This window comes from Echiichthys vipera (assembly GCF_963691815.1).
Source record: "Echiichthys vipera genome assembly, chromosome: 9".
Lineage (NCBI taxonomy): Eukaryota > Metazoa > Chordata > Actinopteri > Perciformes > Trachinidae > Echiichthys > Echiichthys vipera.
Genome location: NC_139834.1, coordinates 5838135 through 5852095, shown reverse-complemented (window position 1 = coordinate 5852095; position 13961 = coordinate 5838135). Strand labels below are relative to the sequence as shown.

Sequence of the window (13961 nt, the reverse complement as noted above, 5' to 3'; positions counted from 1 at the left end):
TTGTTTGATGCCATTTTCACTGTTTGTAGATTTGTTCGTTAATTATCGTTTCTTTGTTCCCTTTCGTTTTAGTTTCCCAAGATCCCGTTCCTGCCTACCCTTGACCGTCTCGTCATGTTTTGTCCCTGTTCCCCTGTTTTTGGATTCCCTTGTCTTCTTTGTTAATTAAATATTTGTTTAAACCTTACTGCTTCCTTGTCTGCATTTGGGTCCAGTTCCCTGTACCGTTCATGACAGGGAGCCACTCACTGTGCAATTAATCTACTCTTACATACCTATACACTTTTCTTTGTGCAACAAGTTTATCCACAATTTAAGTGCATTCATTTAATCTTACTGCTCATATCTGTCATATACAGTCATACATATTTAATCTTATACATTTTCCTTATCTGAATTCATTTTCTGTGAATTTTATCTGTATTCTTACATCTACTTCATATATATTTGACTAAGAGTTTATATATACCAACACTTTCTGTATCTATTTAGCTAAGAGTTCATTGGTTATCTTATACTTTTTTTTTTATAATACGTCCCTTGTGTTTTAAATGTGTATTAAATTTGCTTGCGGGAGTCATCCCAAAGGGATCAATAAGGAGAAGTCTACGTCCAAGTCGCTTTCACTGAGGGTCATATTCAGATTTTTTCGGGACTGTTTTACAGAAGGTAAAAAGCGCCGTCATTTTTCCTGACATTCTCCAAAAGAATTACTGACATGGGCCATTCAGACAGGACTAAAACCTCAAGTAACAAGGACCGTAACCCACATTAAACTAAACTTGTCTGAACAGGGCTTTAGCCAGACAGCTTTATCAAACTGAGTGTATTAAAGAGAGCAAACAATGAGTTCAGTTGATGTGCAAACTTTATTTTTTTCACATTCATAATAAGGCACAGATCAGAGGTAGATGTGGAATGCATGCCTGTTTAATACTCTTCTCCTTCATCCTCATCCTCCTCTCCCACACTATCAGCTCCAACCTCCTCATAATCCTTCTCCAGAGCTGCCATGTCCTCTCTGGCTTCAGAGAACTCTCCCTCCTCCATACCCTCACCCACATACCAGTGAACAAAGGCACGCTTGGCGTACATCAGATCAAACTTGTGGTCAAGTCGAGCCCAGGCCTCTGCAATAGCAGTGGTGTTGCTCAGCATGCACAAAGCCCTCTGGACCTTGGCCAGGTCTCCACCAGGAACTACAGTGGGGGGCTGGTAGTTGATGCCAACCTTGAAACCAGTGGGGCACCAGTCCACAAACTGGATGGAGCGCTTGGTTTTAATGTTGGCTATGGCAGCGTTCACATCTTTGGGCACCACATCACCACGGTACAAAAGGCAACAAGCCATGTATTTGCCGTGGCGAGGGTCACATTTGACCAACTGATTGGCTGGTTCAAAGCAGGCGTTGGTGATTTCAGCTACCGTTAGTTGCTCATGGTAAGCCTTCTCAACAGAGATGACTGGGGCATAGGTGGCCAGAGGGAAGTGGATACGGGGATATGGCACCAAGTTGGTCTGGAACTCAGTCAGATCAACATTGAGGGCACCATCGAAACGAAGGGAGGCAGTGATGGAGGACACAATCTGACTGATCAACCTGTTCAGGTTGGTGTAAGAAGGACGCTCAACATCAAGGTTCCTACGGCAGATATCGTAGATGGCCTCGTTGTCCACCATGAAGGCACAGTCAGAGTGCTCCAGGGTGGTGTGGGTGGTCAGGATGGAGTTGTAGGGCTCCACCACAGCGGTGGACACCTGCGGAGCTGGGTAGATGGAGAACTCCAGCTTGGACTTCTTGCCGTAGTCGACAGACAGACGCTCCATCAGCAGGGAGGTGAAACCAGAGCCGGTGCCCCCTCCGAAGCTGTGGAAAATCAGGAAGCCCTGAAGACCAGTGCACTGATCGGACTGAGGACAGAGGGAGAGACACTGGTCACATGAGATACTGCATTTAAACACAGATATTGGATTACTTCTGTACATACTTCATATTGTAAAGTTCAGAACATTCAATCTTCTTCAATTCAAACATTACAGCTCTTTTTTATTTTAAAAACATTATGTATAATTTACTGTAAACGTTTGCAGTAAATGTTTTTCCCTTGTCTCTATTCACCATAATACCAAGGCTAATTCCTTTAATGTGAAAACCTACTTGGCGATTAACCAATTAATTTGATATTAGCATCTGCTCTGAATTTACCCACCAGTTTGCGGATCCTATCCAGCACAGTGTCAATGATCTCTTTGCCGATGGTGTAGTGTCCACGGGCGTAGTTGTTGGCAGCATCCTCCTTGCCAGTGATCATCTGCTCAGGGTGGAACAGCTGGCGGTAGGTCCCAGTGCGTATCTCATCTGAAGAGAAAAACATTGAATCAGTAGTTGTTCACAGTTTACCTGAATGAACATTCAGCCAGAGGTGATGACACTTACCGATCACAGTGGGCTCCAGGTCAACAAAAATAGCTCTGGGGACGTGTTTCCCAGCTCCAGTCTCACTGAAGAAGGTGTTGAAGGAATTGTCTCCTCCTCCGGTGGTCTTGGTACTGGGCATCTGCCCGTCCGGCTGGATCCCATGTTCCAGGCAGTAGAGCTCCCAGCAGGCATTGCCAATCTGGACACCGGCCTGACCAACGTGGATGGAGATACACTCACGCTGGAGATGGGGGAGAAAACGTTTAAGACACTAGGCTTATATAGATTTACAGGTGGCTGATTCTTGTGCTCATTTTAACAAATTAAAATTAGATGCAGAAGGTCATCACATGTGGAGAACTGCTCTAGAGCTAGGTAGTTTGACTAGTAGCAATAAAAATAATGCAACATATTAAATGAACAATGAACACTAAAAATGTATTTATTTTGTGTGAACGCTTTGCGGTCCCTTTTTGTATTCAAGTGGCGTTGCCACTGATTCCTTCCTACATCACTTAATATTTAACATGACTACATACAATGTTTTACTTTGTCAACTTATTCTAAAAATGAACAGAGAAAATAAAACAATAAAAACACCATACATTTACAGACGTTTCCCCTTTCATTAGACCTGAGCTCTGCCGGACTCTTACAGTTTACAGAGTCTTAATTTCATAGTGGACATGTTATGTGTTATTACCATAGATCATGGACGATTTAGAGCAAAAATAGATCAGATAGCAGAGGTTACTTCAGGGCAGGGCTACAAGGACACCTGTCAATCAGGATATGTGTAAACATAGTTGTATGTGTATCCACGGCACTGTGGACAGTAAAATAGCAGTCGACTTGTTTCTTTTGGGTGTAGTCTGTGTCAAAGTCTCAGGACTTTGACCCTCTCACTGAGTTTTCACTTCCTCACTTCACTGGAACATTTTGGCCGCTGGAAATACAGCGTTCAGTCGCACTTTGTTAAGCGAGCTACAGCAGTTAGCACAGTTACGGGGGCTGTGCCACTGCAGGTGAACGGAGCCGACAACCGGAGCACGCCGACTCGTGTCAGGCCGCCTCCTCTTACCTGAGCTCTCGGTCCACCACAGCATCATTGGATCAACGTCACTGCTTTTAAAAAGCGGTGACGCGTACGCTACGTCGCTGCTGATGGAACCATTTTCTACAGCTGTGACGTCGGGGAACTACTTCAGTGCGACACACAACAAATCACCGGTTTAGCGCTTACGTTTGCGACCGTCATAATTGTATGGCTACAACAATGTTTTGCTATGTCATGCAGAATTTATTGCACGACCATCGGGACAAACATTTACCCGCCCCGTGGCATGGAGCCCCCCCAAAATTAAGTCGCCAGGGGAATATTTTAGTCGCATTTGGCGAGTGGCGACCGCTAGTTTACAGCCCTGTGCATTCCCCGGTGAATCGTGTTGATATTAACATTTCCCATCAAAATGATTTGATAGAACAAACCAAACAGTTCCATGTTTTTTAGCACATGAAAGATTAAATATAAACCAACACTAGGCTCTTAGTGAATAGGTTTTGTTTGAGAATCCTGCGGTTACATTTTTATGAGGGCCTGGCCTCTTCAAAGAGGTGGTGCAACAGATGCTTCAGGCTGAAAGCACATTGAGCCAACATGACACCATCTGGGTCAATGTGCAGACAGGAAACCAAGTCTATGGAAGAAGGCTGGGTCACCAAAAAAATACGTCCATGAGCTTTGGGGTAGGACACATGCGCAGTAAGACCTGGTCTGCTGGCGTGCTACCATAAAAGGAGAATTCATTCCTTTTTCTATGCTTTACTGTCTTTGTACAGTTTGATTTATTTTATCATTTCTCCACTAAGAAATATAATTTCAGCATTGTGCATCAACTATGAAACGTGTTATAAAAGTAGTTTATATGTTGAATATTTAAATAAACATTTGAGGGAGAAAAAAAAACCATTGAACATGGGGATGATTGATTCATTTCACTGGAGGTGTCCGCAGTCTTCCTCGGGTCGGAATATGTTGTATCTGAAAATAACTATGAATAAATCTAGATCGAGTGAAACCAAAGAGCATCTGAGCGGAAACACAATTTCTAGCGTCATCTGCTGGAACCCTCCATCAGCGCAACTCCAGTTCTATTGCGCATGCGTCGCAGCTCAAAATCCAGACATTTTGTTTTTGGTGACTCCGCCTCCTTTCAATGGCCTTGCAGGAAAGCCGGAAACTGGCAGCTAAGTTAGGACTTAACGTTAGCTTGAATGTGTCCTGTCAATAACTTGACAGGACACAAGTTTGCTTATCTTAACCGTCCTACACTTAAACGGCCCTAAAGTGATAACAGCGAACTTTAGGTTGGTTTAACTTGGTGGCTGCCTCGTGGACGCAATTTAAATAAAAATGCGATAAGTACAGAAAAACACGACATTTAACTTAGAGTGTGGTCTATACCTACTCTGTAAAGAGCCCTGAGATAACTATTGTTATGATTTGGCACTATAAATAAAATTGAATTAACTGTCAATGTTCTCTACTCACCATGTTTCCTGAAGTGTGTTACGTTTGGATTAAGAGGAGGAAAAAGCCACGTTAGCTCTCACTGTAGGCGTTAAGGAAACCAGTGTGAGAAGCAACTGATGAGATTTTTCCTCGCGGGGTTATTTATACGCTCTTACCACGCGGGAAACCGCTGCCGATTCCGATTGGTCGGACGTCACATGAGCCCGCTTCCTATTGGTTAAAATGTAATCGTCATATACGCGACGAGATCTACAGCAAAATGGAACATGCGCAGGTAACCGACAGTAACTTAAAAACCTTTTTTCTCATACCGCGGTGAAGTTAGTTTTATATTGGGTATTCGACGGATATTCACTCCGGCTCCAGCCGTGACTTCACTGAGGTTTGCCCGGTGTTGGCAGCAGGAGAACGGCCCCAGGACCTCGCGCTAAGTCGCTGGAAACTGATTAAGGGACCGTCCTTAAACTACTTCCCATAAATAGAGCAATACAAAATGACTACATTTTTTAAATAGCTTCCAAATCATGTGACCCAGTGACTCCAAACGAGTCTCACAATGTATAGCTACAGTGGACACATAAGACCGAACCATTTTTATGGTATTTTAGAAATTCATATATTTTTTATTATATTAATATGCAGAAATGATCTTATATTTTCAATAGCTTCCACATCATGTGACCCAGTGACTCAAACAGTCTCACATTGTATTACTACAGTGATCAAATAAGACACACCCCTTTATAGGCTATTTTAGTGCTTTTTCTATGTTTTATGAATATTAATATGCCGAAATTACCTTATTCTTTCAATAACTTCTACATCATGTGACCCAATATAAAAACAACTTCACCGTGTTTTTATACGATACTTTTTATTTATTATAACACGTTTGTTTTGCTATTTACATGAATGTCTTAACATATCCGACTAAATGCAGTTTATTTCAGATTCGCTTTTTGGTGTGTGTTAGATAAAACGTTTATTTTTGTCCTTTTTTGATGACATAAATAAATAAATACTCAGCAGTGGTGTACAGTAACTACGTACATTTACTCAAGTCAAGTTCTGAGATACTTATATGGACTAAACATGACTTTAGACTTAAGTCAGTAAATACATGTATAAATACAGGAATGAATAAATACATGCAGAAATAAATAAAAAAGAATACATAAATGCTGAAATAAATAAATGCACAAATACATGGAACCTCATTAACATATGAAAACAGAAATAAATGAATGTAGGTGAACGAACATGTAGAAAAAAATGTAATGCATTCATTTATTCTTTTATTTATTTATACATTCATATATGCATTTATTTTTTTATACATAACTCCATAACTTTAGACTTCTACACTGCAGTTCAGAGGCAAATATAACGCTGACTCATCTGGTTGAGGTGGAGCTAGTTCCCACTACTTTACTTAAAGAGATGCCTTGTTCTTATTTGTGAGGTTTCTTGTTAACTCTAATCATGCAATTTCTATTACATTTAAGAGAAAAACCTCTGTGATAGCCAATATTACTTTATTACATTTGGCATCCAATATACGTCAGCACCTGGTGGTTTTACTTTCTCTCACATCTTCTTTCTGGCACAAGGACAGTTTCTGCCCCTCTGCCATAAGGCTTTGGAAAACAGCTAAAGACTCACATATGCGTTGCACCACCCCCTCCCCTCATCACTGGACACTTTAACTGCACACTACCTATTGCACTACTTGTGTAATTACATATACGTACATATTTTTTTATGGTTAATAGTATATTATGCTTAGGTTTATTTTTATGCTTATGTTTATGTCTGTTTCCATGTAAGCACCGTCAAATCAAGGCAAATTCCTTGTAATGCAAATTCCTTGGCAATAAACCTGATCCTGATTCTGGTGTACATGAAGAGTACATGTACATGTGCCCTTTGCTACCACCAGAGGTCCCCATGTATTATATAATCAGAATAATAAACATACTGTATGAAATGCAGATGCAGGGTCATGAGGACTACCGTACAACTGTGAAACGGTCTTTAACACGTGCATATAGTGAGTTTAGTACTCACTGACAAGTTGAATCATATATTGAACTTGCAGGTGTTTCTGTGGAGAGAGCCAGATGAAGCTGACAGAGGCAGAACACTTATGGTGGACAGGTGACTCGTCTCTTCCCCTATTTTTATATTTGATATATTTATTTATATTATACTTGACTCACTATTTGTTTTATACCATACTGTACCACTTCATATCAAACATTCTACACTATAGACCTACTGTATTATTATATATCAAATTATATAAGGCTCTACAATACTTTACCATACCATATAACATTTAATATTATATGCTGCTGCTGTACTATATTGTTACACTTATAGTATAATATTACTACATTAACAGTGCCTTTTATACCTCATACTATACTATATTGTTATATTGCACACCTGCAAACTGGTCACCTTTTGGCTACAGTCATCTTTTTTATGTCAACCAGGGCAGTAGAAGTGAATGAAGAGGGTGTTAGTTTTGTATGTTGTCACCTTTGTTGTGGAAATGGTTTTCTTCAATAAAGATCAACAAACAGGATCAGCTTTTTCTCTGTGGTTTATTTTGACAAAGTATTTTCCTCCTGCAGACAAAATTACGTTCACCCCTGCTTCCTCACAAAGCTCAGAGTTTAGCTGGAATGACCCCCAGCCCACTGGTGCTCAGCCTTTTAGAGGAGGAGACACCCCATCCAGACAGACAGGGTCACAAGGTAATAGATAGAATGAGCTAAGCCTTGGTTGGGTGACGTCTTTAGACCAAACAAAACATGCCTTAGACATTACAATCCCCCTCTGAACTTCTCTCATCACAAGGTCTCTAAAACAGTGTCCTCACAGGCAATAAAAACAGTCATGAGTTATCTTTAAGATCAGGATGAACAGAAGCACAGATATGCCATTATAACATGTCATGGGGCAGTTATTTACGTTATCCATTTATCACAAACAAGCTATTCACTAGTCATATGATAAGGTTTAACAGAGGAGACACTGAACTGCGTCTGACCTGACAAAACTATGATCATGAATTACAAATATCCAAAATTCCCACAACAGTCCCCTGTAAAAAAAATTCTCTGGAGTTCTCAGTGTTTCTCAAATCATGTCTTTACTAAACTGCATGCATACAGGAGAGACTACCTCGACCAGGTCTCAAATGATCTCTGCCTTTCTCCAAGTAACTTTAGCATACATACAGTCATATCAAAGCACCTTACAAACACAAGGACATCAAAGTAACACAACACACTACCCATGTTAATGACCCCAGTGGATCAGTGTTTTAAGACCACCAAATGTCACCATTTGCAAACCTGTGAAAACCCTGGTTATTTTCCACACACCCCTTTGAACATTTTATGTTCATTACAACAGGAAATTTGGAATTTATCTCTCATCTCATCTCATCTTCTACCGCTTACCTGGGGTCGGGTCGCGGGGGCAGCAGCTCTAGCAGGGGACCCCAAACTTCACTTTCCCGGGCCACATTAACCAGCTCTAACTGGGGGATCCCAAGGCGTTCCCAGGCCAGTGTGGAGATATAATCTCTCCACCTGGTCCTGGGTCTTCCCCGAAGCCTCCTCCCAGCTGGACGTGCCTGGAACACCTCCCTAGGGAGCGCCCAGGGGGCATCCTTACTAGATGCCCGAACCACCTCAACTGGCTCCTTTCAGAGCAAAGGAGCAGCGGCTCTACTCCGAGTTCCTCACGGATGGCTGAACTTCTCACCCTATCTCTAAGGGAGACTCCAGCCACCCTCCTGAGAAAACCCATTTTGGCCGCTTGTACCCGCGACCTCTTTCTTTTGGTCATGACCCAGCTTTCATGACCATAGGTGAGGGTAGGAACAAAGATTGACCGGTAGATCGAGAGCTTTGCCTTCCGGCTCAGCTCTCTTTTCGTCACAACGGTGCGGTAGAGCGACTGCAACATCGCCCCCGCTGCTCCAATTCTCCGGCCAAACTCACACTCCATCGTCCCCTCACTCGTGAACCTGATCCCGAGGTACTTGAACTCCTTCACTTGGGGTAAGGACTCATTCCCTACTCCCAGGCCCCCTCCAGGATCCTTGCGTGAGTGAAGAGCTGGTCCGTTGTTCCACATCCAGGACGGAATCCGCATTGTTCCTCTTCAATCTGAGGTTCAACTATAGGACGAACCCTCCTTTCCAGCACCTTGGAGTAGTCTTTATCAAGGAGGCTGAGTAGTGTGATACCCCTGTAATTGGCACACACCCTCTGGTCCCCCTTTTTAAATAGGGGAACCACCACCCCGGTCTGCCACTCCTTTGGCACTGTCCCAGACTTCCACGCAATGTTGAAGAGACGTGTCAACCAAGACAGCCCCTCCAAGCCCAAAGCTTTTTTTTTTTTTTTCAGCATTTCTGGATGAATTTCATCAATCCCTGGGGCTTTGCCACTGTGGAGTTGTTTGACTACCTCAGTGACTTCCACTAGAGATACTGACAATGATTCCCCATCAGCCTCCAGCTCTGCCTCTACAAAAGAGGGCATGTTAGTCAGATTAAGGAGTTACTCGAAGTGCTCCTTCCACCGCCCAATTACAGAGGTCACAGCGTCCCGTCCTGTAAACAGCTTGGACGGTTCCCCATTTCCCGCTCCTGTGGTGTCAAATGGTTTTCCAGTAGCACCTTGGTGCCGCCCAAAAGTCCTTCTCCATGACTTGTCCAAACTCCTCCCACACCTTCTGCTTTGCCTCTGACACAGCAGAGGCTGAAGCCCTTCTGGCCCGTCGGTACCTTGCAACTGGGATAACATATCCTGGAAGGCCTCCTTCTTCAGTCGGACAGCTTCCCTGACCAGCGGTGACCACCATGGTGTTCGAGGGTTACCGCCCCTTGAGGCACCTAAGACCTTGAGGCCACAGCTCACCGCTGCAGCTTCAGCAATGGAAGATCTGAACGTTGCCCACTCCGGTTCAATGCCCCCAACCTCCACCTGTTGTCACTTGCCAAGCAAGGGGAAGAACATCTGCTTCCAGCAGCTCAAACACCGTGAGGTCACACAGACCTTCTGTCTTAGAACCAGAAAAAGACAGCATAGGGACTCAGAGCGTAAACGCCACATCCGCCAGCTGCCATGGGATAGTCATGCCCACAGCAGGAGCTGTAGAAGACCATATTCTGAGATTCTGGCCCAGCATAATGACCTGCCAAACCACTGCTCAGATGATGACCATGGCATCTCTCACCGCACCTCAGAATCCGACAGTGACAGCGCCTCTGCGTGTCTTTCTGTACACGGCTACATGCAGCGTTACAGCCCTGAGCCACTAGTTAAGAAGAACTTCTAACAACAGAGCTCCAGAGTCCACTCCTCTCGGTCTCGTATGTAACAGTCCGTCTGTACTGATAGTAAGAATTATGCAAGCTCAGCAGCCTTACTTTTCTTAAAGTTAAATTGGTAAACTTTGATTTGTTAGCAGCCACAGCAAACTCAATAAGACCCAAATTGTAATTGGACTTAACACCTTGTACAAACTTTTCAAGCTCCTTGTATTTTGTAATAAGCTCACTAGTAAAAACTAGTTTAGGACACATCATAAGAGACACACCAGTCATACACCTGTCCTCATGCAACTGAAAGCTGCATCTCATCTGTATCTCACCCTAACACATTTACATAACTAACACTTCTGTTCTCACTAACCTGAAGAGTAGCTGAGAAACAATGTTTATTATGTATTTTTTATAGTGCCATTGTCATGTTTAGATTTTGTTTTGTAACTTTTGTTCTTTCATAGCCGAGATATTAGTAGTGTTTAGCCAATTCCCAGTTGGTTAAATAACTGCCCAAATATTGCAAACACTAAATTAACTGACAAATGAACTCTGTACATCTAGCGACTGTGAAAGCTGCCCTTAAAACGAGGTGCCAACCGGTTACCAACCCAAATGAGCAGAACAAAGAGCGATCTGATTCCTCTCCGCATCTCGCGGTCCAGCAGTGACACAAACTTTCGCCCATTTCCCTGAACTCTGTTTGCCCACCGTAGGTCGTCGAGGGTGCACACTCGGCGCCTACGCAACACACATACACACACACACACACACACACACATACACATACACATGCGCTCACCTGCTGTTGCTGCAGAGGTCTGTCTCGGGTTCACGGGCCGAACCGAGGCTCCGGATCATGAGATAAATAGCACTGGTTGGCGCGCTTCAATGGGTCATCTGACCGCAGACTATACTAATATTATGATTTATGATGAATGTAAGGGGAATTGAGGTGTTCTTTGTGAACAATGGCACCGCCATATGGAGGGTTGTTAGTGCCACATACTGATGCAAAAGTTAATGGGGTTTTTGTGTTTGGGTATTCTGTTTCCCTGTTTATGTGTTGAAACCCCTGTGCTGTGATAATTGGTTTGCCCGGGGGAGGGGCCAAGGGGGTATTTAAAGGAAGTTCAGCTCACTTGAGGGAGGCATTCGGCTGAGAGGCATGTGGGTCCTTATCGCTGCTGTGAAATCCTGTTGTAAATATTTTTTCTCTCTGTCCTGTTGTAAATATTCCTGCTACTTTTGCTTTGCCACCTGTGGATATTTTTCTTTGTTTTTTTGGGTGTCAATTAAAAAATCACCACACTGAAGTTTGCAGACTGGGCCATCATCGCAGAGTCTGAACCCCGACAAAGCGGGATGGCCAGTCGCAGAGGAGCACGCATCTGGTACACAGGAAGAAGCTCACAAAAGCAGGAACCAGCCTGGTCCACAGACGAGGAGGGCAGAGGAGGTGCTGCAGCTCCAGTCCTGCAGGCCGGCCCCGGAGCTCCAAGTGCAGGAGAGGAGCTGGTGGCAGTCATGCAGACCTTCCTGGAGGGACAGCAGAAAAGAGAGGAGGGGTTTCTGGCAGTGCTAAGGGGACTCCGGGTTGCGTGGCCAGCCTGCAACTGGGTCAGGCAGTGGTAGAGCTGAGGCCGGACGCACCTACCCAAGCACCACCAAGGGCCCATCACTATCTGAGTCGCCGCGCCGCAGTTCACCCTTAAGGCCACCAAGGTTTGGGGTAAGCAGCGGGTCAGAACCTCGTAGGCCGAAGAGCAGACTCTTTGGCGACCCCAAGATCCCACAATACCTGGCTGGAGAGGACATTGGAAATTACCTGCTCCGCTTCGAGCGTATTGCCAGAACGTGGGGTTGGCCAGATGGGGAGTGGGCGTGTCGCCTGATGCCTCTGCTCACGGGGAAGATGCTCGAGGCATACACAGCAATGGACGAGGACAGGGCTCACTGGTACCCGGACCTGAAGGCAGCGCTCCTGACCAAGTTTGACGTCTCCCCGGAGACTTATCGCCAGCAGTTCCGGTCCCTGGCAGTTCCACCTGGAGAGAACCCAACAGAGACTTACCACCGCTTAAAGGGTCTCTACCGTCGATGGATTCGGCCAGAGCAACATACAAAGGAGCAGATCGGTGAGCAGGTTATTTTGGAGCAGCTGCTGCGTGTCTTCACAGCAGACATCGGCACCTGGGTGAAGGAGCACGAGCCGACGGATGCGATAGCTGCAGGCAAGCTAGCGCTGCAGTACCTCAACGCCCGGAGGGGAGGCCCGACTGCCTACCAAGGTGGTCCCAGTCGTCACGTTCCGTCGCAGCCCAGACCAGCAACCAGAGCCAGCCAGCATCCACCTGGAGAATACCGGCCCGCACCTCGCCAGCGCAGCCCCGGTAAGGAGCTCATCTGTTTTTACTGCCAGCAGGCAGGGCTTAAGGCTTCTTTGTGTCCCATCAGAAAAGCAAAACTTAACGGGGCATGTTACACTCCCCGGGCTGAGGTTGCAAGTGCTGGGAGAGCGCAACAGCGTTTTAAAGACATTACCATTAACGGCGATTCTGTGACTGCACTGGTTGACTCGGGGAGCTTCCTGACACTGGTCCGAAGGGAGTTGGTGCCAACGGGCGTTGTGGAGTATAGCAGACAGGAAGTCATTTTGTGTGTGCATGGGGACAGCCGTTCCTACCCCACAGCAGAGGTGACGGTGGTGGTGGACGAGCAGCCTTACCTGCTAACTGTGGGAGTGGTGGAAAGGTTACCTGTTGCTGCTATCCTGGGTTGGGACTTACCTGTGCTACTGGATGTGTTGCTGGAGGCCGGTCCCAAAGACAGTGACCTGGGGAAGGGTTTGTCCGGTCATGTGATCACTCGCGCCCAGGCAAGAGTGATGGTGGCGCCCGACCCGGGGAAGGCAAAGGGGCCTGATCCAGAACTCTTTGCAACCCTGGACAGCAGTATGTTTGAGGGGGGCACAAAGGGGCCCAGGAAGTCTCGCCGCCAGTGGCGGTTTGAAAAGGGGCTGAAATCCCCGGAGCCGGACTGTGCGAAAGGCATGTGGGAAGTGCAAAGGGAGGACGGGACTTTGTAGGCCTTGTTCGCCATGGTGGTTGGGGGGCTGGATATGGCAAAAGGGGAGAAAGAATGTTTTGTTGTTGACAGTGATGTTTTGAATGCAGTGGCAGACGGTGTCAAACGCCTTGTGGTTCCTGTGTCATGTCGGCCGATGATAATGCACCTGGCACACACCTTGCGTTGGGCAGGTCATCTTGGTCGCAACATCCTCCATATTCTATTGGCCTTCCATGTATGTTGATGTGCAGACCTTCTGCAAAACCTGTCCCACCTGTCAGAGAACTTGCTATGTCCGCCAGTCCGACCACGCCTACCTCCAACCCCTGCCTGTGATCTCCACTCCATTTAGGCGTATAGCCATGGACATTGGTTGGCCCATTGGTGAAGAGCGGTGGAAGGCACCAGTACATTCTGGTGCTGTGATTACGCTACACGGTTTCCGGAGGCTTTTCCCTTGCGCACCGTCACTGCTCCTGCTGTGCTGCGTTGTCTTGTCCAGCGGTTTTCCAGGGTTGGTGTTCCGGACGAGATCATCAACCAACTTCACCTCCAGACTCCTGCAGCTCTTCCGCCGACAGCTGGGGATT

At 45.6% G+C, this 13961-nt stretch overlaps 1 protein-coding gene across 1 annotated transcript; it reads right to left on the bottom strand.

Moving 5' to 3' along the window:
- Positions 1-899: 899 nt before the first annotated feature.
- LOC310951514 (tubulin alpha-1B chain-like) lies at positions 900-5092 on the bottom strand. The gene is made up of 4 exons (XM_083919774.1): positions 4971-5092; positions 2438-2660; positions 2211-2359; positions 900-1911 (listed from the first exon to the last, which is right to left on the bottom strand). The coding sequence occupies exons 1-4, from the start codon at positions 4971-4973 to the stop codon at positions 931-933; spliced, it is 1356 nt and encodes a 451-aa protein (XP_083775900.1). The 5' UTR covers positions 4974-5092; the 3' UTR covers positions 900-930.
- Between the last annotated feature and the right edge of the window lie 8869 nt (positions 5093-13961).